The 22239-nt window shown below is 35.8% G+C and overlaps 2 protein-coding genes across 5 annotated transcripts; both read right to left on the bottom strand.

Annotated features, from left to right (window-relative positions):
- Positions 1 to 629: 629 nt before the first annotated feature.
- LOC106666248 lies at positions 630 to 6579 on the bottom strand. 2 transcript variants are annotated; one of them, XM_014393312.2, is made up of 7 exons: positions 6280 to 6579; positions 2857 to 2926; positions 2660 to 2781; positions 2328 to 2606; positions 2007 to 2269; positions 1804 to 1949; positions 630 to 1737 (listed from the first exon to the last, which is right to left on the bottom strand). In XM_014393312.2, the coding sequence occupies exons 3-7, from the start codon at positions 2718 to 2720 to the stop codon at positions 876 to 878; spliced, it is 1611 nt and encodes a 536-aa protein (XP_014248798.1). In that variant the 5' UTR covers positions 2721 to 2781; positions 2857 to 2926; positions 6280 to 6579; the 3' UTR covers positions 630 to 875. The 2 variants fall into 2 exon arrangements, with proteins under 2 accessions (XP_014248798.1, XP_014248799.1); XM_014393313.2 differs by having other exon boundaries at positions 2328 to 2600.
- A 2292-nt stretch (positions 6580 to 8871) lies between these two features.
- On the bottom strand, positions 8872 to 21960 carry LOC106666226 (mediator of RNA polymerase II transcription subunit 25). Of its 3 annotated transcripts, none has more exons than XM_014393267.2 (19): positions 21642 to 21960; positions 18883 to 18928; positions 18690 to 18814; positions 18409 to 18628; positions 18198 to 18343; positions 17983 to 18130; positions 17709 to 17916; positions 17455 to 17643; positions 17247 to 17389; positions 15738 to 15874; positions 15518 to 15680; positions 15284 to 15457; positions 15088 to 15211; positions 14932 to 15026; positions 14751 to 14873; positions 9884 to 9973; positions 9432 to 9671; positions 9211 to 9377; positions 8872 to 9152 (listed from the first exon to the last, which is right to left on the bottom strand). In XM_014393267.2, the coding sequence occupies exons 1-18, from the start codon at positions 21761 to 21763 to the stop codon at positions 9252 to 9254; spliced, it is 2619 nt and encodes an 872-aa protein (XP_014248753.1). In that variant the 5' UTR covers positions 21764 to 21960; the 3' UTR covers positions 8872 to 9152; positions 9211 to 9251. The 3 variants fall into 3 exon arrangements, with proteins under 3 accessions (XP_014248753.1, XP_014248754.1, XP_014248755.1); XM_014393268.2 differs by having other exon boundaries at positions 9252 to 9377; XM_014393269.2 differs by lacking the exon at positions 9884 to 9973 and having other exon boundaries at positions 21642 to 21959.
- Between the last annotated feature and the right edge of the window lie 279 nt (positions 21961 to 22239).

Raw genomic sequence — 22239 nt, 5'->3', positions numbered from 1 at the left:
CCCCCTTCCTCACTGAGCATCAGTCAGCAAGTTACTACCAAAGGTAACAACCTAGTGAATGCAATAGCCACCGAGTAAGACAATTCTTACGCCAAGAGATGTACATGAAGAGGCACAGAGTAGAGTATTGCCTTGCAACTGTGAGGAATGATTAGGGATCAACAGAAAAAAAAAACCTATGTACATACAGCATAGAACTGCTTCACATATCTTTTTTAAATTGGAAAATATATATGTACGATTGTATTAATGGGAGAAGGGTATCATGAAAAAGAGTCAGGGACGACAGTGGGAATCGAACCCTCAACCACCGTAATATGAGCCGAGCGTCTATCACACTAACCACTCGGCTACTGCAGACCCACGTATCTTCATGTATAAAGTTTGCTATTAATGAATAATTTTACTTAATATTTGTTTCTTGTTTTTATTTTCGGGAATAGAAAAAGGATAATGTACAACAATTTTAAAAAATCAATATATTTCAGTATATATTAAAAAATGTTTGTTATATACAAACTATAAATAATAATTAAAAAAAAAAAAATCAACAAAATGAATCCAGTTCGTATTAAGTACACAAACACGATTGTTTGATTGGTAGGCAGTAAATATAAAATTCAAATAAATTAGTCCACATTCTCTTAGATCTTTAATTAAATTTTCTATTCATATTTACAATTAAAATTATTCGTCTTCAGCTTAAACAAACATGCAGTCGAGGTACAGTATTCACAATTGTTTTTAGTTTGTTCAATTGTTTGATAAATAATAAAAAATGTTCTTATAAGCGGTGATAATTGTTTTAATCAACGGTTGCTTCAGACTAATAATTTTATTAGACAGCTCACTTTTGCACATGCATCTTTTTGAAATTATAACGCTGTAGTAAAATCTACAATTTCAATACTCGGCTCTTCGAATTCTCCTCTAGGCTCTTCAAATTCTCCTCGTGGCTCTTCTTTAACCACTGTTTCTACTAACGGTGATAACTGTACACTGCAAGATGGGATGTTGTACAGCTGCAAATAAAATTCATCATTTTTCTCTTTTACAACCCCTTGTTCGTCCTGATCTTGTAATTTGTCGAATTCGGTTTCTTCTTTTACAGTATCATCATTAACCGGGATCCACGTTTTGTTGAGCTTTTCCTCTTGGAGTCTTGTCCAAGTTATGTCGAGCTCTTTTGTACAGTTATTTATCTGATTGGCTCCTATATTTAAGAGTGATGTCAAAGAAATTAATTTCGACTTTATATTGAATTTGTCGTCGATTTCAGGCACTCCATTCGACACTCTTGTCAAGTTGGCGTTCAGCGTGTCGATAACGGTGGTAATTGATTTAATCCTTCCCTTGAGCCATTTCGTTTCGAATTTTGACGCGGGTAAAGGTCTGCTGAATTCTTCCTTTTTTGAGAGAGATTTCAACGAGTAAGCCGGCGCTTTCGTCGGTGCACAGGCACGATAGTTGGTGTGAGACAATGGTACTCTATGACTGTAAACATTCCTATGCTGTCCCCTATAGGTACGCGCCCTTGGGAAATAAGTGCAACCATTTGGTTTTAGCACGACCGACATCGGGTTGACAGATCTAACCGCTGAACAGTTCACTGACTTTCCTTCATTAATCACAGTGTTCGTATTGTGCGGTTCCGTTTCTGGAATGATCACATCATCAGCTACCTGATCAGCACGACAACACTGAGAAACATCACCTTTCCATTTGGCATCTATACATCTGAAAAAAAGTTTTACAATTGACTTGTTTTTTCTAAGTTTAAATTATCTCAACTCAAAATAATACCTTGACTTATTAAATTGAATTTGCCCTAAAAGTGCCCACAAAACCCCTCTTGATGGCCATAAGTCTTTCATGTTGCATACAATGCATAACCAATCATTCCTATTTGTAGCAAGTTCATCTAATGGTAAATTGCAATAAATACACATCTAGGGAGATAAAAAATTAATTAAAGAACACATTTTTATTATGTTTCAATCACCTACCTCACAGAAGGCAAATGGGCAAACTTTGCAATATCTCAGAGGTGATGATTCCGATGGAGGCTTGGTACACCACCGACAAAACTGGTCTTTACCATCAGGGGAAAGTTCAAACTTTTTCTGCCTATAGAGGGAAATGCACTTTGAACAGCACAACACTTTAAGCAGAGGATGTTGGATGTGGTTAGCCCTTTGCCCTAAATTACAACCTACATGTTCATCGCATATTGTACAGTGAAGTCTTTTTCTAAGAACGCAGCTTAAAACTAAAAACAAAACACAAACCTTGTAACTCCATTATTACAAAACTAGATATACGAATACCTTTATATTGAGTTCTCCTATAATAATGTTCACTCTGATCTACATTATTCAATTTTTTAACATTATGGGATATAAACTCTTGTGGGTCTAAGCGTACAACAGCCTCTTTGGGAAGTTCAGTAGGAAAAACAGGTGGTTTGGTTTCTACACTAGTCACTTCACAGCTAGATGACGACCCCCCATCTGGCTTTCCAGAAGAAGAGGTCACCGCTTGAACATTGCTGTCTTCTTTGTCCATGGGGTCATCCACAAGTTCTTCTTCTTCTTCCTCTTCTATTCCTAAAGTGGTTTATGAAACTGCTGTGTTTAAATCATACTTTCATCTTAAGTACCTGTGACATATTCGTCAAGAGACGCTGTCTTCCGTCGTTTCCGTTTACCGACACTTTCCATCTTCTTAATTCATTAAAAAATAACTTTGTGACTTGAACACATTCAGAGATTTATCGTTAAACTGGAAAACATTTGCATTTCTTATTTGTAATAAGAAACCATATATTTAAACATGACTTTATTGCTTCATACTCACTTGATACAGTTTAGCAATTTTCAAATTAAAACTGTGAATCCATACTTCAGACACTGCACCATATAGAATTCTAAAAAACAAAAACAAAATTTATTATAACAAAAAAATTGTCATTTCCAAAAAGTTTTCTCTTTGTTTAGCTGCCTATATTTTTAATTTTCTTAATTTACTATTTAAAATACCTTTTCTCCAGGGTAATTTGTGACATTTACACTAATCATAATTTTGTGACTAATTTTGGCTATCTTCAGTCATTGAACTTTGTTTCTATTAAGGCTTGTTTTGTATTATACAAAATCTGTTAATATTGTTCATGATTAAAAAAAAAAAAAAAAAAAAAATTTAAGAAAATTTTGTTAAGAAGAACAGATATTTTCTTTGAATTTTAAACGTTGTTAATTGAATCATGATGGCCGTAATTTACAGAATCGTTCAGGACTGCATTAGAGACCTGTCAGATATTGGGTGGTATAGTGTGGTTTGAGGCTCGAGACCCTGAAACGGCTCACCTCGAGTTCTCATCCACAGTCCTTTTCTCAATCCGGGTTCCTTCATTCTATCCTGTGACCCCCAGGATCGGACCACCTAGGCTGAGCCTATGGCATTGCTTGAATGTGCATGGCAGGTGTAGGCTGAGCTCGAAAGGAGCTCATCTAGGGGGTGGTTAGCAATTCCACTTAAAACAAAACCGCGGATGGGGCAGATCCGGCAGTTTCTACTCTATGGGAAGCCCCAATTCTCTGGGAGATAGAGTCGCTTTCTCTATCTAGGGAGTGCGTGGGAGAACAGGCTGATGTATTTTGGCTTGTTAGCCCTTTGCGCGCGGCATACGACCCGATGCACAATGCGGGCCCAACCATTCGGAGTGGACAAGCGGAGAACGAGGTTGTTTTGGCTCTTAGGGGCTGGAATGCCTCTACACCAATGCTGCGGCGGTATCACTCTTGTCATATGCGCAGGTGCGTCAGCTCTCATCTTGAGAATCAAAACGTCTGATAAGGCCGAATAGGCCAGGTGCGGATGCTAAAGATCCTCTAGTCTTGTGACAACGAGTACTCGGGAACCTCATGTCAGACATTGGGGAAAATAACAAAATTACCGTTGTCTGTGTACCAGGGCACACAGAGCAGAGAGGGGCAATGAAAGGATGATAAATTGGCCAAGGAAAGTTTGGTGAGGACACCTATTGGCCCTGAATCCTTTTGTGGCTTATCCCACTGCCAAAACACAGATCTATTAGCCAATGGATTAAAAATAAGTCTACTGTTCAATGGAATTTAGCCCGGAGCGGAGGCATGCAGAAAAGTTTATTGAAGGACCATTGCAAACTAACAGCAGAATAACTAAATCTATCATGTGCTAGGACTAGAATAACAGTTGGACTGCTGACTGGACACTGCAGATTCCAGTGGCATATGTACATCACGGAGCGGCAAAAACAAACCTGTGCAGATATTGCCAAGAAGAAGAAGAAACAGCGGAACATGTTCTCTGTTGATGCGAAGGACTATGTAGGCTGAGATTACTAATCCTGGGGAGGAAGTCAGGGCCCTAAGGATATACACAGATGCCTTAAACTTGGCTCTACAAGAAAAAAAAAAATGGAGATGCACAATAGACCAATACCAGTCACGGTACACAGGTTGTAAAGAGGCCCACCTAACTATACACTAATCTAACTATGCACTCCTGTCTCCTCTAAAAATTGGAATAGGGGACCCAGATAATCGCTGTCATGCTCAAGCCTAAATCTTATATCAGATGGTATTACTACTCTCTACACGGAGCTGAGCCAAGAGGCATCCCTCAATTAAATGGACACCGACCAACCTTTCTCTTCATGCCAGACTTGAGGGCCGTGGTCTAAAAATAAGTGCCCATGGGTCAATCTCGCACGGCTTATCCTTAATCAGGTGAGCATGACCATTCCCTGGTAATCCAGCCCTTAAACATTGCCAATTTCTTTATCACAAACATACATACTTTTTATTAAACAAGTTAGTACATCATTACAAATTTGAGTGACAGTGGGAGGGCCACCTTAACTACAACCAGAAAGTCTTTGATTGTTTAAATTTTGGTAAATAGTTATAACGAGGTTTGTGAGAAGTGGGAAAAAGTTAAAGAAAACACCCACTCATTTAACCAGGAGAATTTACAAAATAATTTTTGAGGGCCCAAGTAAGTTAATAAGTAAATTTAAAAAAAAATGTACATTTACGGAACAGAAATTATAGGGATATCATAGCACTTAATGGAGTATCACAAATGTCATAAAATTCGCAGCTCAGTCTCACTGCTTATTAAAGCTAGAGGCTCCTATTTCTCTGCAAAGCTGGCAGCACATCTGCTGAAGAAACGCATCATTCTTGACTTCACCTCCATGGCAATCATCATTTTGGTCGTGGAGGCGCTCAATACTGGTCCACCTTGGGTAGGAGGTGACAAACCTCAAAAACTTATTTTGGATCATGTGTAACATGTTGAGGTTTGTCCGGCAGTGATGTTCCAAGTAGGGCAAGCGTACAGAAGCATGAGCTTAATGCTGCTGTAGAGGAGCTTTATGTTAAAAGCACTCATCATGGAATCCTACAATAGTAGAGGAAACAGCACCCTGATAGCAGTTTTTTTCTGCAGTCTAGTCTATCTGCCATATGCCTGGTGAATGTCAGGCTGATATCCATGGTTAAGTCCAGATATTTTACATAGCCTGACCAGGGAATGCTGTTTCCTACTGCCATGACATGGTTGATTACTTCAGGTCTTTTTTGGTAAAGAGGATGGCTTCTGTTTTGGCGGAATTGATTTTAAGTTTCCATTTTTGACAGAGGCAAGCAATTTTCCCATTTTCGATGCTGAGCCTTCTCGTTACTATGTTTGGCCTCCATTATGTTAGTATTTTCTTTATCTCATGACCTTATAGAAATGAAGAAGAATGGCAAATCAAGGGTTTTTGTGAGATTATCAAGGTATATAATGAAAAAATCTGTCGCAGACAAAAATGGTTTTATATGGTAATTTATAAAAGGTTTGAACCATTTTGAATTGCGGTTTCTTGACAAATAGACATATTTTTCCATGGACTCAATTCAAAAACTAGTTGAAGAAAGTTAAGATTTTTTTGTTCAATACTAATTAAGACAATAAAACAAATTCTATTTTGGGAGTAAACTATAATTTTTTGTTTTTTCTCCCTTGCCATTTAAGGTGAAGTTTGCTTATCCGAACCATCCAATTTTGGTGGGTTTGGTGAGAAGAAAAAAAGAACCTCCTGAGATTGTAGCCCTAAAGGAAATAAAGTAGATATCACTGACAACTGGCTGCTGTCAACAACACCTTCAAAGGGGTCAACGGCCGAAAAACCGTCGGACCCGTTTTTAAATTTGAATATAAATCCCGGGATAAAAACAAAAACATACTCACTTGTTTTTCTCGGAAACGGCTTTTCGGCCTCTTCTGGTGAGAGAAGGGCTCCAAAAGAGGAAACTCAGCCGGACCGGGAGGTTTTCGACATGCGGGGCTTCCTTTGTTTGCCGTCTGTACTTGGCAACTGTGCCGAGCTTTTGGCATTCACCGCATGATTGGGGGATGAAACTGAAGACTGGAGATATATACTGAAAAAAAAATTCAGCCCCTTTTTAAATTAAAATTAAGGGAAACAACCCTAAACGCGAGACAAGCCCGTCGGTGAAAAGTTCACCCAGACAATAAAATTAAAACCAGCTGTCCAATTTTTGTTTCACTCTTCATTTTTTTTAAAATCTCTTTAATCTCTTGCATTCTAAATTTAACAATTCAAGCTGTTCAATTCACTTTTTAAAAGTTTTTACAGGCATTTTAATCTCAGGAAAAAAGCAAAAATTTAACCAAAGCTTCGAGTAATTAGAAACACTGGTTCAAAACTATCAACACCAAAAAAGACATTTGAGATTGTTACATGGCTTTTTAAATTTTATAATTAGGAAGGTCATGAGCCAGCATAGGGCTATTTTACCTTTATTCTTTTATCTTTATTTATTTGCATTTCCCCACCCATGACTGATGAGTTGGAGACACTGGGGCAAGGGGGTGCAACGGACAGCACCGTGCCTATCACTAGTCTTAGGCCTCTTTCAGATGAAACGGTTGGTTGATTCAATTAAGTTGGCTGCTACGTGAAGTATTTTCTTGGCTGGTGACTTATGGAACTTCTCTTCCCAAAATCAGTACGAGTAAGGTTGAGAGCCAAAGAGGGTCTTTAATCAATCTTAAAATTGATCCTTGATGAGTCCAAAACCTGGTGGAACATTACCACAGGCAAGGACCATCCGCAAAACAAAAGAATTACTGGAAGGCAGCTGCAACCGAACCAAGATTCTGGTTGGACAACTCCTACCAGACAAGAAAAATTGTGCAGATACTGCCAGGAAGAGGAGGAGACTGAAGAACACATTTTATGGGTCTATGTAGTTGCATACTCTTGCAACTAAGACAGGAATAACAAGCAAGAGCCTACATTAAGGAGCCGCTGGCAAAGCTATGGAGGCTGGTTAATAACCTGAAACTGGCCAGTGAGTTATAAAAACAGGGGAGAGTAAATCTAGTCAGATCAAAGTGCAGAAAGCCTTGTGGTCACCTCTTTTAACCCTATCATATTAGTACGATGTTGGAAACCAAAGAAGTAGATTTCTTGCACTCTTCTTCAAGAAGAGAAGCAAAAACGGAGTCGAATAAAAATGTGGTTGTTACAAAATCAGAAAATCACTACTGTGGTGCCATTTCTCTCCAACATTCACTCATTTTAATTTTGTCCTATATTTCTCACACTTCATTTCAAATATCACGGGGCTAATACGAATTTTTTTTACATTAAAACTATAGCGAACTTGGTCTCTCTACTGGGTGGTGTGTGGCAAATGCAGAGTTGTTTCTGTGTTGAGTCATCCAAGTCCTCAGGTAGTCATCCACAATACATGCTCGAGTTCTGGCATTATCCTGCATTACCAAGAATCTCTCACCGATGGGGGGTGGGGCAAATAGCACTGCAGTTTATTCAATTGTACCTCTGTAAGTTAGAGTTCGTCCTTGCCCAACAATCAATTTAGTGGGGCCACCAACCATGGAATGCCACCTGAGGAACCATACAGCATGGGATATACCTTTCTCCCGAGCATCTCCATATGAATTTATGCCCATCTGTAGATTTGAGGCCGACTTTCACCTCATCTGTAAAGAGAACTCGTCCCCAATCTTCCAATGTCCAATTCACATGTTCCCGTGCAAATTGAAGCCTGGCCATTTTCTGAGCAGTGGTAAGAAGAGGTCCACAAGCCGGGTGTCGGGCCCTGAAGTTATTTTCATTGTCTTCTTCGTCCTGGAGGAAATTGAAATATTTCGGACTTGTCTTTTCAGATTTATTATCTCATTTTGTAATGCTGTGATTTCGTAGTCTGATGATGGATGAATCTATTGTCTCTTTCGTTTGTAGACCTAGGTCGTCGATGCTGTCCTGGCCTTCTAGTGTGATGAAGCCCTGTTTCTCTGAAGTGCAGTAGAAGCCTTCCTATTATAGAGTGATTTACTATATCATGTTGGCTGTATCCTTCCTCTAATAATGTTATAACCCTATCATAATCACTCAAATACATGACTGGAGCCATAGAAAAAGGTTTAAGAATAAGAATAATGTCAAATGAAATCAACGAAGGAAAAAGGTTAACTGAAAGCGATCTTTAGGCATAGCAAAATGGAAGAGCATAATACTATTTATTTTGACTATGATAATTCCTAATTATCAGTAACTAAAGTAGAAAAATAATGGATTTAATTTTAACTAAAATAACTGAGTGGTGCGTTAAATTTGTTCATCAGTGTAGTTGAATCAATTAACTGCCTTGTCTGAAAGAGGCCTTATTGCCTTGTTGTTGAATTATAGCACAGAGCCTATTGGATGTCACTTCCATTATTGGCGCCTCATCACGACACTGAATTGTCAACCCAGAAGAATTAACGGCTTAAAAGAAATAACAACAATCCTACAAAAAGTATAACGACCATCTTTATTATGTACAAAATCAATAAATCAATAATAATTTACACATTTGATAGTGTATAAATAAATAGATTAAATTTAAAGTACAACAAAAAATTGAAAAAAGAAAAAAGAGCTTGTACAAAGTACAGAGGTTGTATGTTGTCAGATGACAGTTTAACAGCCTAAACCTACACGCCAGAGATGGCGTAAGTCGACAAATTATCTAATTAAAAACTCATTGGTGATGATCCAAGGCAGTTGGACAATGTGCTCCAGGAAGATACTAAAATTAAAAATAAAAATAATAAAACATACAAAGTAGTTTCATTTTTTCAACATACTTTTAAAATAAAAAATACAAACGACGACATAAGATAAAAACCTAGCCCAAAAAATCATATGAGGTGACATCGTCGAATTGCGGCTGCTGTCCTGCGTTTGGTTGGCCCTGCTGTGTCGGCATTCCCGCCCGTGGCATCTGCTGTTGCATATTCATCCTGTATTGTGGCTAAAAAACAAGAAATTGAGTGATTTTTTTTTCTTCTTAAATGAACAGAATTACCTGTTGCAATAGATGCCTAAGTCCGGGGTTGTTTGAAAGCGCTGGCCTCATTAGCCTTTGCTGCCCTTGTGCTTGTTGAGCCACCGGGGCCATACCTCTCATCTGTTGCTGTTGTTGTTGTTGCTGCACCTGCTGCTGCTGCTGTTGTTGTTGTTGTTGTTGCTGCTGCTGCTGCTGTTGCATGTGTTGTAATTGTGCTCTGAGTTGCTTCTGTTGCTCTTGCTGTAAGCCGAGGTTCAACTGAAAAGAGTATCAAACTGAACCAAAAACAAGGGGCAAAATCGACCTCACATGCCCACTAGTAACCTCTTATAAACTAAACGTCAAAGAAAGCGAGGGAAATGGGGATTATTAAGAAAAAAGCATTTACGAAGAAAGTCAACTATTTTAAGCATGAAAATGGACAACAAAAGGAAAGGGTTTTGTTTTGTTTTAAAACTTCAATTTATCACCTCAAGTTGAGCTTTAAATTGATCTTGGGTTTGGCCAGGATGCATTCCAACAGTATCTTGCATTGGCTGCATTTTCATCTGATTCATTATCTGGAAAAGGGTGTCAGCTTGTTTTCAATAAAAGATCTTTTCTTTTTTAAATTTTTTGTTTGTTTTTAAATAGAAAAAGATATCAAAGCATGCCTTTTAATGAGGAGAGTCCAAATTACTGAAAAAGAAATGTCTATAAAACTACTATTTTATCATTCTGCTTCGCAAATTGATGAAAAAACCAACAATTATTCCGAGATAAATTGCAAATGAATAAATTTTGATGAGATCCTTAAATTCTCATTCTAATAGAATCTAGCTCCACTAAATAGAATCGGAATATAAGTTGTAACACTTTTTTGCATCCTCCTTAGTATATTTTTGTCCTGAAGAGGTAGGGGCTAGGTCAGCTCAATTTCTTCAAAAGGTTCTACCATACTTTTAATACCAACTGGTGCATTAGGATTTAATTAGTATTTGGTATTAACTAATTCTATGCTTTCATCATTATTGGCAAGCTGATTCAATTGAAAGATATAGTTTTTGAAAAAATGACAAATACAATCAACCATACAAGAGTTCTTAAACAGAATCTTTCCAAATTCAATCTTTTTTCACAAGTCTGATTTATTTCACTGTAGGTTTTTTTGGGACTCACTGAAATCACTAGTACACTGGGTTGAGTAGTAAAACTGACAAAAGCACCAAATTTTAAAAGAATTTCTTTCAATTAATTATTCTTTTTATGTAAGGTCTTGAGGTTAAAATGAAAAAGTTAGTGTCACGAGCTCAATACACCGCTGATCTAACCACTTGAGCTATCGTGACTTTGATCCACTCGGACGCCAACTCCCCATCTCAACCTACAACCTTTCGAATTTTTCCTCTTTTTGCCCTATTTTCAATGTGGTGTCCGGTGAGCCGAAGGTTGTGGGTTCGAATCCTCATGACACTAACTTTTTCATTTCAACCAAGACCTTACATAAAAAGAATAATTTAAAGAAGTAATTTGGTCAATTAGACCACTAAACATAATGATTTTAAAAGAATGTTTTTCTATCAGAACATTTCTAAAAAAATATTAAAGACAGAAAGTGACCTAATATTTATACAAAAAGGCAGAAGTACGAAGAATAAGGTAGATTGAATTATAACTTAGTGATTATTTTATTAATTATTTTTGCATGCCTTATTATGATTGTTAGTTTTCATTCATTTTTTTTAAAATCAAGTTACTTACTGTTCATGCACCTATTTGAGGTGTAAGTCAATCTCATGTTATATGAAAAGTTTAATCTTGAAAATTAGTCAATTTTTCATCAGATATCACAAATGATTAATAAACTTTAAATAAACATGCTGTTTTTGTTTTGTTGGAATTGTGAAAATATACGAATTAAAAAAGTTTAGTTTGTTCAGAAATTGTGTCCTCACTTCCATTGTGGTTAAAAATAATGACAAACGTAAATGTATTAAGATTTTAAAAGTCCAATATTTGATGTGCATATGTTTTTTTTTTCATTTTCAAATATATTTGATAAAAAATTATAGCTGACCTTTCTTGCGCCAATCTTCTTCATGTTAAAATATCATATCAATTTTTATGTTTCTTTAGTTATTAGGAGATACAGTGCAACCTGATAAACCTGAACTCACTCAGAAATTCAAATAAAATTCAAGCTCAATTCTATTCACAAATTTTCAATTTTAGGCAAATTCAACTAATCCAGTATATAAGCATGAATGAATGTCTAAAAAACTAAGCATTGAGAATTACAATGTATTTTGTTGTGGAGTTTTTCCGGCCATTTGTTATAGTCAGTTGAGGTTTATTTTAAATAACATCCTTGATGAAAAGAAAAATTAGTGCCACGAGCAGGACACTAATTTTTCTTATCTTTGCATAAAAATTAGAAATAATAATTAATAATAAACAGAAAACTAATTAAATAATCTTTGATGAAATCTGAGCATTTAATATTTTTAGTTTAGTAAAACAGAGTTCATTAAGGATTTTATTTTAATAAACCTCATCAGACTACAATAAACAGCTGTAAAACTAAAAAAAAAACAAAAAAAATTAAAACAGGTAAAAATAAAAAAACTGTAAATTATTTAATATTGAGAATTATAATTTGTAATCACTAAAAAAGTATTTTGTTTGATAAAAGTACTATTTAATTTTTTACAAGTGATTGAGATTAAAATAAGAGTGAGTAAAGTTTAAAAAAATAATGTTTTATGTGTTAAAATTAAATTTATAAGTTATACATCCCACAAATTATTCTAAATATGAAAACAGCCTACATGTTTTTTTTTTTTGTTTTTTTAAATTTTATTATTATTATTTTTTATTTTTAAACCTGGAACCGAAGTTTCCTCTGTGCACTACATCTTTGATAAGGAATGAATACAGAACTCATAACAGTTTAAAACCATAATATCTGGGAATTAACTGTCAAATTTTGAATGGAATCGAATAAGAGAAAATCAGGCTGGGAGGGAGGGTTATGTAGTGGGTGAGATATAAGCAGGCGAATGCATTCTAGCATCTTAAAATCAGACTTGAAAAGGTTAAATGTGTACCACTTGAAATTTACCAAAGTATAGATCTATATGTTCATTCGCTGCAGGTACCATCAGATATTAACCAGAAATTATTGGATTTTGAGGAATGTTTCTTGATGTTAAGCTTGCAACAAGATTAGTTGCTGTGGAACTTCACTACATGATCTTTTCACTTTCCCTATCTTATGTAGAAAATACAGTAGGTCTCGTGTAGTGATTATACAGAATTTTGCTGTTTAGCAACAATTTTGAATTTTTCAAACCTTCCACAATTGCTAAGCGATGTGACCCAACGCTACCCGATGCCTCATCACATTTTGGTAGGTTGTTACATCTATGCAACGTCAAGTGCACGTCACGTACAGTCACACAGCGTGTATCACATATATCACAATCGCAACGCCTCTTTTGTTCTTAATTTATTATTTTGAGCAAAACCATGTAATAAATTGTTAAATTTTATGAGCACAACCATGTAATAAATTGTTAGTCAAATTTAATTGTTTTAAATAAATATTCAAAAATCATGAGATGCAGTCTGGTGTGATGTAGGTTTCAGAAAAACATTTTCTTTATCGTGCCAATTTGTTCATAGAATCCCATGTTCTTCATTCTTCTCGTTTTAAATAAAGTTATTCCAGTGTTTTGATAAATTTTCTGCCTAACCATCATAATTAAATAATTTTTATAAATACTTATGAATTTTTGATCTTGTTTAATTTGGTTTACATTAAAATAAGCATGTATTAATATAACGACAAAATTACACATACATAGTTTGAAATAAGCTACAAAAATATGAGTGTCAGCTTTTGACGCATTCGATGAAAATGGTGTAATTTTATGAACAAAACCATGAAATAAATTGGTAGTTAATTTCATTATATAAAAAAATGGTATTCTGGAGTTTTGATCAATTTTCTACCAAACCCTTAAAATTAATTAAAAAACAAAAAACAATTGAAATTAATTTACAAATATATCATGAAAATAAAAAATGAATTTTTGATCTCGCTTAATTTGGTTAATATTAAAAAGTATATATTAATTAATATAACGGCAATAATATATATAGTTTGAAATAAAAATATGAGTGTCCAGTTCTTTTGTCTTCGACTGTACTCGACGAAAATCTGGACAGTGGGGATTGTGTAGCGTAGAGTAGGGTGTAGTGTATGAGAGACAATTAGTTTTAGTTTAATTTAAAGTTGTAGAAAAAGTGTATAGACTGGGAGGGAAGAAATGTGAGACAGACGGATCCCATTTCGCACGTTGGACGTTGATTCAGTCTTGTTCTAACTCTGGAAAGATGATCGCGGCCGTCTTGCTGATACTGGGTGAGTGTCTTGTGTTTTGTCCCTCTCAGGCTGAGTAGTTTTTGCAATACTATGTTCGTAGAATAGTTTTGGGGGAACTGTAACACCTGTAGATAAGAACCCAAGCCCTTACTGCAAGTCATATGTAATTTTGGAACCTGCAGTCGATAGGAAGCCCCGTATGCCGTTATTGTATAATCGAGTAGAAACAAAATTCATTTATGTAATTAATTTAAAGATAATAAAATGTTAGCATAGTAAATAATAGTTAATTGTTCTCCAAGGGCCAACCTAACATAGGGTAGCGTTGAGTGGCATCGGGCTACACGGGGGTAATACAAATTTAAGGAAAATTGGACATTGGATTTGCATCGTGTGGCTTCGGGTAGCTTCATGTAGCGTTTTATCGGGTGTGTTCCCTGCTTAAGACTTTTGTTTTACTCAGCCCTGGTGGGTGGCGTACCTTTGCACATTATTACCAATTACGATTCTATCTAGTCAGACACCCTAACTTGGCAACCGCAGGGACCTTATGTAACATGAATATCTGTCAGCATGTAAATTTATCGTTCTTTGAAATTTGAAAAAAAAAAATTATTTTTAAAAATAAATCTTTTAAGAGGATCTTCGGAAGAGGTCAAAACAGAGAAAACTNGAAGATCCTCTGAAAAGACTTCTTGTATCCAGCAGGTCGATAATCTAGTTCATCGTTACATTTTTAAAAATATTTTTGTTTGTAAATTTTAGAAACTTCAAGATTAACTAGTAAGGTTGCACTGTACTAAAATAACTGTTTTAAAATTATCATAAAATCAATAGTGATATGTTCGAACAACTCTGAGCAGAGTCTTGTCATCTTACTCAATTAATTAATAATTAATTCTAGTAATTAGGACTCGATGACTTACATATACTTCTTTTTTTAAATTCTTAAAATTGCCTATAGCAATTACCTCAAACTGATTCTTGAACTGGAGTTCCTGTTGTTGAGCTGCCTCTAGCGTTTGTCTAAGCTTTTGGATTTTGACGAGGTTTTCTTGTCGTGCTTCGACAAGTTGCGTATTATACGGCCCAGCCTGTGGGAGGCGTATGTTAATGATGTTAATGAGTATATGTTTGATGATGTTTACAAACCTGGCTAGTTCCTTGTTGCTGAGACTGATCTCCTTGTACTGTCCCCATCATTTGTCCCGTGGGTTGTCCGACTGTTGCTCCACCCAAAGCAGATGCTATTGCAAAACAAGAGGTTAACAGGTCCAAGAATTTATAGTTTATGGCTCATATTCTTACTTATGGGCTGAGTCTGTTGCTGGGAGAAAGGAGTCTGCTGTAGCATTCCGGGCATTGATGTTTGTGGATTTCCCTGTGGAACAAGACCAGGGGCCTGCTGAACTTGACCAGCCTGATGTACATTCTATAAAGTTCAAAATTTAAATAAACAAGAAATTGCAAATTTAAAAAAGAAAAGAAAAAGAAAGTTATTCACCATTTGCCTATGGGCATTGCTCATTTTCTGATGCTGAATAATTTTTCTCAGTCGATCAACAAATGCTGGCTGATCGTTTGGTACAAAACCAAGAAAAGCCCTTCTGTCTGTAGTGTAAAGAACAATCATTACTTTTAAATCCATACCGGCACCTGAGAAATGTATGCATCCCGCCTAAAAGAAACATTTTATTTTACAACTTAAATGAAACAAGAAAGGCTTGAGTAAACATACAAATCCTGTGCTCATGATTTTTGTTAGTGCTTCTAATGCTTCACAAGGCTGAAGATGGAATAGCACAGATTTGGAGTTTTTGAGATAAGACCCTCCAATATTGCCTATTAACTGCCTCGGCATTAACTGCATAAATAGTTTAGAAGGCCAAACATCTGTTTTGCTATAAAGAAAAGACATTTAATAAAAAATGGATGATTCAAAATGGCGTGTTACTCACAGTTCTGGTTCACCATCCTTAGCAGCTGCAGATACAGAAACTGGTACTTGTCGAGGGACTTTTTGGGCATCAGCTGGCATCTTTTTGTCTATCCACTCAAGTATACCTTGCCATATTGTTCTCCTCTCCCTTGACCCCTATAAAAACGATTCTAATTATTACAATTTTCCTAAACTTTTTCAGCATTTTACGCTGTTTTGATAAATTTAAGTAAATAACAACATATAATGTACACAGCCCATTGGGGAAAAATAGACCAACTAGTTTTTGCATGAAAAATGGCCAACTTTGGAAATGCATATTTGCCTAAGTCACAGACCTGTGCTAGGTCTCAATTTTTCACTGAACAAGATGAATTTTTTGAATGTTTTCCTACCTTTAGTCATTCATCAGTAAATTCAAAAATTTGGGAACATGTTAAATTTTGAACTTTTTACTAGAAAAAAATTGAGCTGTGGAGCCAGGAAATCATCCTGGAGTGACACCTTTTAGCAATCATTAGAAAATTCTACTAAGCTTTCAATTGGTCACCTTCCACTTTGCCTGATTTTTTAACAGTTTTTTAGCAAAAACATGATTTATGTGCTCATGGAAAAAATAAATCACTCTCTCTCCTGATTTTCAAGAATGCATACATTTTGAGCCATCATGTTTTCGCAAATTTTACGCTCTTCAACTTTTGTTTAGAGGACTTTTTCAAGGGTAGTGACAATTCTGACTTTTTCTTACTTTGACCTTTTGGGATGTGGAATCCTTTTGCTGTCTCCTCAGCTCAATTTGAAATTTTTGTATAAAGTGCAAAAATTGACATGTTCCCGAATTTTTGAATTTATTGATAAAAGAAGTAAGAAAAAGTAAGAAGTGTTGCTTCTCTGTTCACTTTTTTGAAAAAGTCCTCAGAACAAAAGTTGTAGAGCATAAAATTTGTAAAAATATGATGGTTCAAAATTTATGCATTCTTGTAATCGAGAGAGTGAGTGATCAGTTTTTTCATAAGCATGTAAAAGCTATGATTTTTGCCAAAAAAGTCGTGAATAATTAAAAAACAGTTGAGAAATCAGGCAAAGTGGAAGGATGACCAATTGAAAGCTTATTAAAATTTCCTATCGATTGCTAAAAGGTGTCGCTCGAAGATTTCTTGGCTCCACAGCTCAATTTGAAGTTTTCGTAAAAGTACAAAAATTAACAAGTTGCAGAATTTTTTAATTTACGGATGAACTGAAGCTAGGAAAACATTTAAAAAGCCATCTTGTTCAGCAAAGCGATTTAAAAGCTTGAGACTTAGTGCAGTTCTGTGACTTAAAAGGCTGAGAAAATATGCATTTCCAAAGGTGGCCATTTTTTGTGTGCAAAAACCAGCTGGTATGTTTTTTTTTTCTTTTTGGTGGGCAGTGTATCGACAATGTACTATTACTCCAAAAATAAAACAACATTCTTCAGTTTATAAGAAAAACTATAATTATTCAATTATTAATGGTGGTGAGATAAATTTATCTATATTTAGCTTACTTGTGTAGGTTGCTGCTGGGGTTGAGCGATTGTCTGAACAGTAGGAGCCTGTTGTTGCATTACCGAAGTTGGAGTTATTTGATTTGGAAGTAAACCTCCGGCTGGCATGACGATCGGGACGTTCTGTTGTTGACCCATTATCGCTGTTTACATTCATTATTAATTTTTTTGCTCCTAATTAATCATTACAAATTATTTCATTGTAAACCTTGAGTACTGGGAGGAAGGACATTTTGCTGCGGTTGGCCTAAGTTGGCCTGCCCCATGACATTCTGGTTGCAACCCAGCATCCTCAACTGGGACTGCTGCGGGACAGTCTGGGGCTGCTGGACTTGCTGCGGTTGCTGTTGGACCATTTGTGAATTCATACCTGCTGTCTGATTCATACTAGGTGAATCTAAAAAGGCAATATTTATGTTTATGACCATGTTTACATTTTATATTCTGTCAAAAATTACTTACTATTAAACTGCGGTGGCACAGATGTTGGTGGACGTGTAAGCTGTTCGATCAATGCTGAACCAGGTGTGCTGTACCTAGGCCCTTGAGGAGGCATCATGGGCCACCTTGAGCTAGGTGGACGCACGCTGTATGCTGGAGGAAAACCTCGGCCAGCTCCCGCTTGTCCTGGGGTTGTTGCAGTGACAACTCCAGCAGGGTTTGCTGCACCCTGAAATACAATACACAATTAAGTAAGTTATAGATTTTTTAAAAAAATAAATAAACTAACACTTACTGGAATAAGCTGAGCTTGTGGCTGACTTTGTTGTGTAGTTTGAGGTGGTGCACCTGGCGCTATGGGACTTCCATGGGATTGAATGGGACTAGGCAGTGGTGCAACATTGATGTTACTTAATGTTGGGCTCAATGGCCTTTCCTTTAAACTAAAAAAACGGAACAGTTTTAAAACATTTATGAAATACAAACATTCACATTGGGATTTAATTTTACCTATAGCCCTTCAAGAGGACGGAATGTCGAGGATCTTTGGCGTAATTTTTGGTTTGGGATGCAGTCAGATCGCCACCAGCTTTTTCAAACAGTTTGTACATAGCAGGTATCTTCCTCGGTGAAATAATCGAAAGGTGTATGGATTTCTATAAATTACAATAAGAATTCTGCCAAGAAAAGAAAATCATTGTACATAAAAATATCAAATTACCTCGTTTAAAATTGTAGCCAATTGTTCCGCACTGTTTCCGATGAACGATTGGTTTTCCATAACTGGCATAAGATATGGAGGAGAGTTGCATATTAAAATGCAGTGTTTCTGAGGAGTTAGGCCAACTTCCCTCCGCAGGATCAGATCTTCCAAGCATACCAAAGCAGATGCTAGACCTTCTGCAACGTTTGCATGAGACTCGGCCCTCCCGCCAACAAGCCTTAAACATACCCACTAATTAGAAACAATCCAATAAAATAAACAAACATTAAAAAAATTACTCTATTTTATCTAAAAGCTGAAGTATTTTATGGGGATTTGAATATGGCCCATAAATTTCTGTACTGGGACTTGGCAGTCGGTCTGCTGCATGGTAAATAACTATGCCATATAGTGCACTGGTGCTCTAAAAAATATTTATCACAATAATGAAATAAAAGTTTTTATTGTTAAGCAAATATTAATATAACATACCTCACTTATGAATTCCCTTTCCTCTAGATTACCTTGATTGAAATATCTGGAAAAAATATATTAATTAATACAACTGGGAAAAATGAATTCACACAAAAATTTATATACCAAGATGACAAAATATATTTTTTTGCATTACAGTCCAAATATAGCAAATGAATGACATTTTTACGAGTGAACTTATTAAATTCAAATTAATTGATATTTTGAACACAAAACATTTCTTGGCTTCACAATCAGGATACAAACTGTGCAAAACCAACCAAGGGTTCAGAAAATAGCCAGAATGGAAGCACTAAGTTGATAAGGCCAGTACTTTAAACTGCAGGAGAGGAAACTTATATTCGCACAGCTAATTAAGCATTTGGCTATATCGTAGCATAATCTGACCTCCTACTCTCAAATTGCCCAAACAATCCAAAATAGAATGTTATTGTTGATAACTGGGTCATCACAGTTCATTACGGAGAAGAATATACACGGTACACACTGATTAAGAAAGAAGTAATAAAAAGTTATGCAAAATCTTCTAAGCCCACTATCACCTTAAGTTCCATCAACACAACAAACATCAACTTAAATTGTAAAATTTCCTCCTGTGATCTGCAGGGTGATAAACCTGTCATTTGATCCTACCGATTAACTTGCTAAAAATCTAGAATCCTCCACTAGACAGAGGACAAAGATTTGGCCTTATTGACTCAGTGAAAGCAAATTAATACATTCAACAAATGGTATACTTCTTAGAATTGTATCCAAACTAGGAAATATTGACCACTATGAACAGTGATGAAAGTAATACAAATTTGTTGTTTGGCCATTTCAGACCATTCTGTTCTACCTATCCTCACTTTTTTTACTCATATATGTTTTGTTATTTCACCATCTTCAGTAATCTAAAATAAATAGTAAAAAAAAGCTGTTGGCTACAAAATAATAGTGAAATCCTGAATTGTATTATACAGATCAAAACAGCCTTATCAACCAGAAAATCATATTTTGATGACAGACAAAGAAACATAAGAAATATTCCAAAGGGTGAATGATATAGGATCGGATAAGAAGGTTAAGCAGGTAGGGCATGGTCGTCAGCTCTTGACTCTTGAGGTCTACAGGGTGAACCTAAACTGTTTCCAAACATCTTGGTGTACCTACCCTAGTTGGGTTGATCTGACAGATGCATTTAAGCATTTTCCCGTCTTCCACAAACCCACAGGCAAAAACAGCAAAGCTAGATCTGGATGAACAGAAACGACAAAATAAGTTCATTGCAATTAGGCACCAACACCTCTCCTCTCATGACCTCATAAAAGAAATGACTTTACAGGCTAACATAGACACACTGAAGATGGCGAATGCTGGAACATGTCAGGCAGATCAATCGAGCAAGAGTAGGCAGACCAAGATGATCCGAAACGCCAGTTTAGGTTCATCATCCTGCTGAACTGAAGAGGATGTGCTACTAGTTCTTAATTTTAAGCATCTAGTAATTTTTCATTCTTTATTTGAACTATTTGTTGTATTGTAATTGTTTTATATTTTAATCAATTTTGAAGTTCAACCCTTTGTTATAAGTATTCTATTCTTGTAAGTAGCAACATAGGATTTGTTGAAGACAAATTTACCTCTACCACCTTCTACGCATATGGTCTTCAGTGCTTGAACCTTGGGTCGATTGAGGGTGATGAGCCTAAACGTTCATTTCCTATCATCTTGGTCTACCTTCCCTCATTTTGTTGATCTGATACATACATTTTACCATCTTCAGAGTGTCTGTGTGAAGAGTCAAGTTTCTTCTATAAGCTCGTTTATAAGGGTTGGGTGTGGGGTAGGCATTATGTTTGTTTGTCGGTACCTAATTCGATGAACTTGTTTGGCCGTTTCCAATCATCCATGACTGCCTATCCTGCTATTTTAGTCTGTGAGATTGTAAAAGATGCCAAAACGCGCCTGACAGACCAACCCAGCGAGAATAGACAGCGCAGGTTGATCAGAAACGACCGTTAATTTCATCACCTTGCAGACCTCAAGGCTCAAGAGCTGAAGACCATATCACACCAGCATACAGGACAAAGGTAAGAGAGGTATATTTATCTTCAGCAAATCTTAAGTTGTTTCTTCGAAGAATACAATTCTTACATCAAAAGGTTGACCTTCAAAATTGATCAACATAAATAACAATTACAATACAACAAATGATTTGAAGAAAGAAAACAGCGTAATTTGACCCTTACCGATTATCTTGAGTTACCCTCACTAAACCTAATCCAGTGAAGAAAGGGGATCAAGATGAAGGATCAAGGTTTTAAGTATTCAATAAATAAGAACACCATTAAGGGTTTAAATATACATTTGATTTTGAGTAATGAGCTTTTGAATGAACTCATCCCAGGCATTTCTCTTTCAAGATGCAATCTGAGGTATTTATTAACTGATCCTTGTTCTGCTTGTTTTCTAGGATAGCTTACCTAGATTTATTTGAACACAGTGAAGCGACAACAAAAAACATCTATTGTAAAATGGACAATTATACGTAAAACTAATTTAATTGTTTAAAAGAAATTTGTTTTTCTTATTTCGGGGAAGATAATTAAAAAAATGTTGTTAATTAATAATGAAGTTCTTGAATATATTTTCTGATTTAACTATTGATGACAATTTATCAGTATTTTGATGAATTTTGTTTGGGAAAAAATAGTCAAAAATAGTTGTTAATTTTTCCAAAATAATTATCAATTCGTTTATCAAAGTCGACTTACTCTAAAGTCGGAATGATGTAGTTGGTTTTGATGTCGTTGAGATACGCCCCGTTGAGTCCTGTCCCTTCTATCACGAAGATGACATCGGCCAGGGAGCATATTTCCGACTGCGCCACGACCATTTTGGCCAGGTTTGCGAATTCGTCCCGTAAGTTAGTTACATCGCAGTGTTAAATAATAAAAATAACAAATTAATCGCGCTGGTAGTGTTAATAAATATGTGTATGTACTCAAGAGGTTGGAAACAACAAGTCGGCCTGTAAACAGATAACGAGAAGTCGGATTGGGGACGAATCGCTTGAGTTTAACCTTATTCAAGTTAGTTGGACTGGGCCACACCAGGTGTAGTTGTGACAGGCTCATAAGAAAAAAATAAAAATAAAAGAAGGATAAAATGAATAACGGATACATTTATTATTTAACACATATAAATCTATTTCATTTTATTGTTTATTACAAATTTTTAAAGGAGCAACGTTCAATATTTAAATTTCTAAAACCTCTACCATCAAAAAGTGTGTCTAACCTCATCAAAAAAATTGATATTACACTGAGAATAAAAAAGTGTCCATGTATTGCATACAATTCCGCTACTAAA

This window comes from Cimex lectularius, unplaced genomic scaffold, assembly GCF_000648675.2.
Source record: "Cimex lectularius strain Harlan isolate CLEC.00 unplaced genomic scaffold, Clec_2.1 scaffold5, whole genome shotgun sequence".
Classification (NCBI taxonomy): Eukaryota; Metazoa; Arthropoda; class Insecta; order Hemiptera; family Cimicidae; genus Cimex; species Cimex lectularius.
Note: the sequence above shows the minus strand (reverse complement) of the source record. Positions and strands in the feature narration are given on the sequence as shown.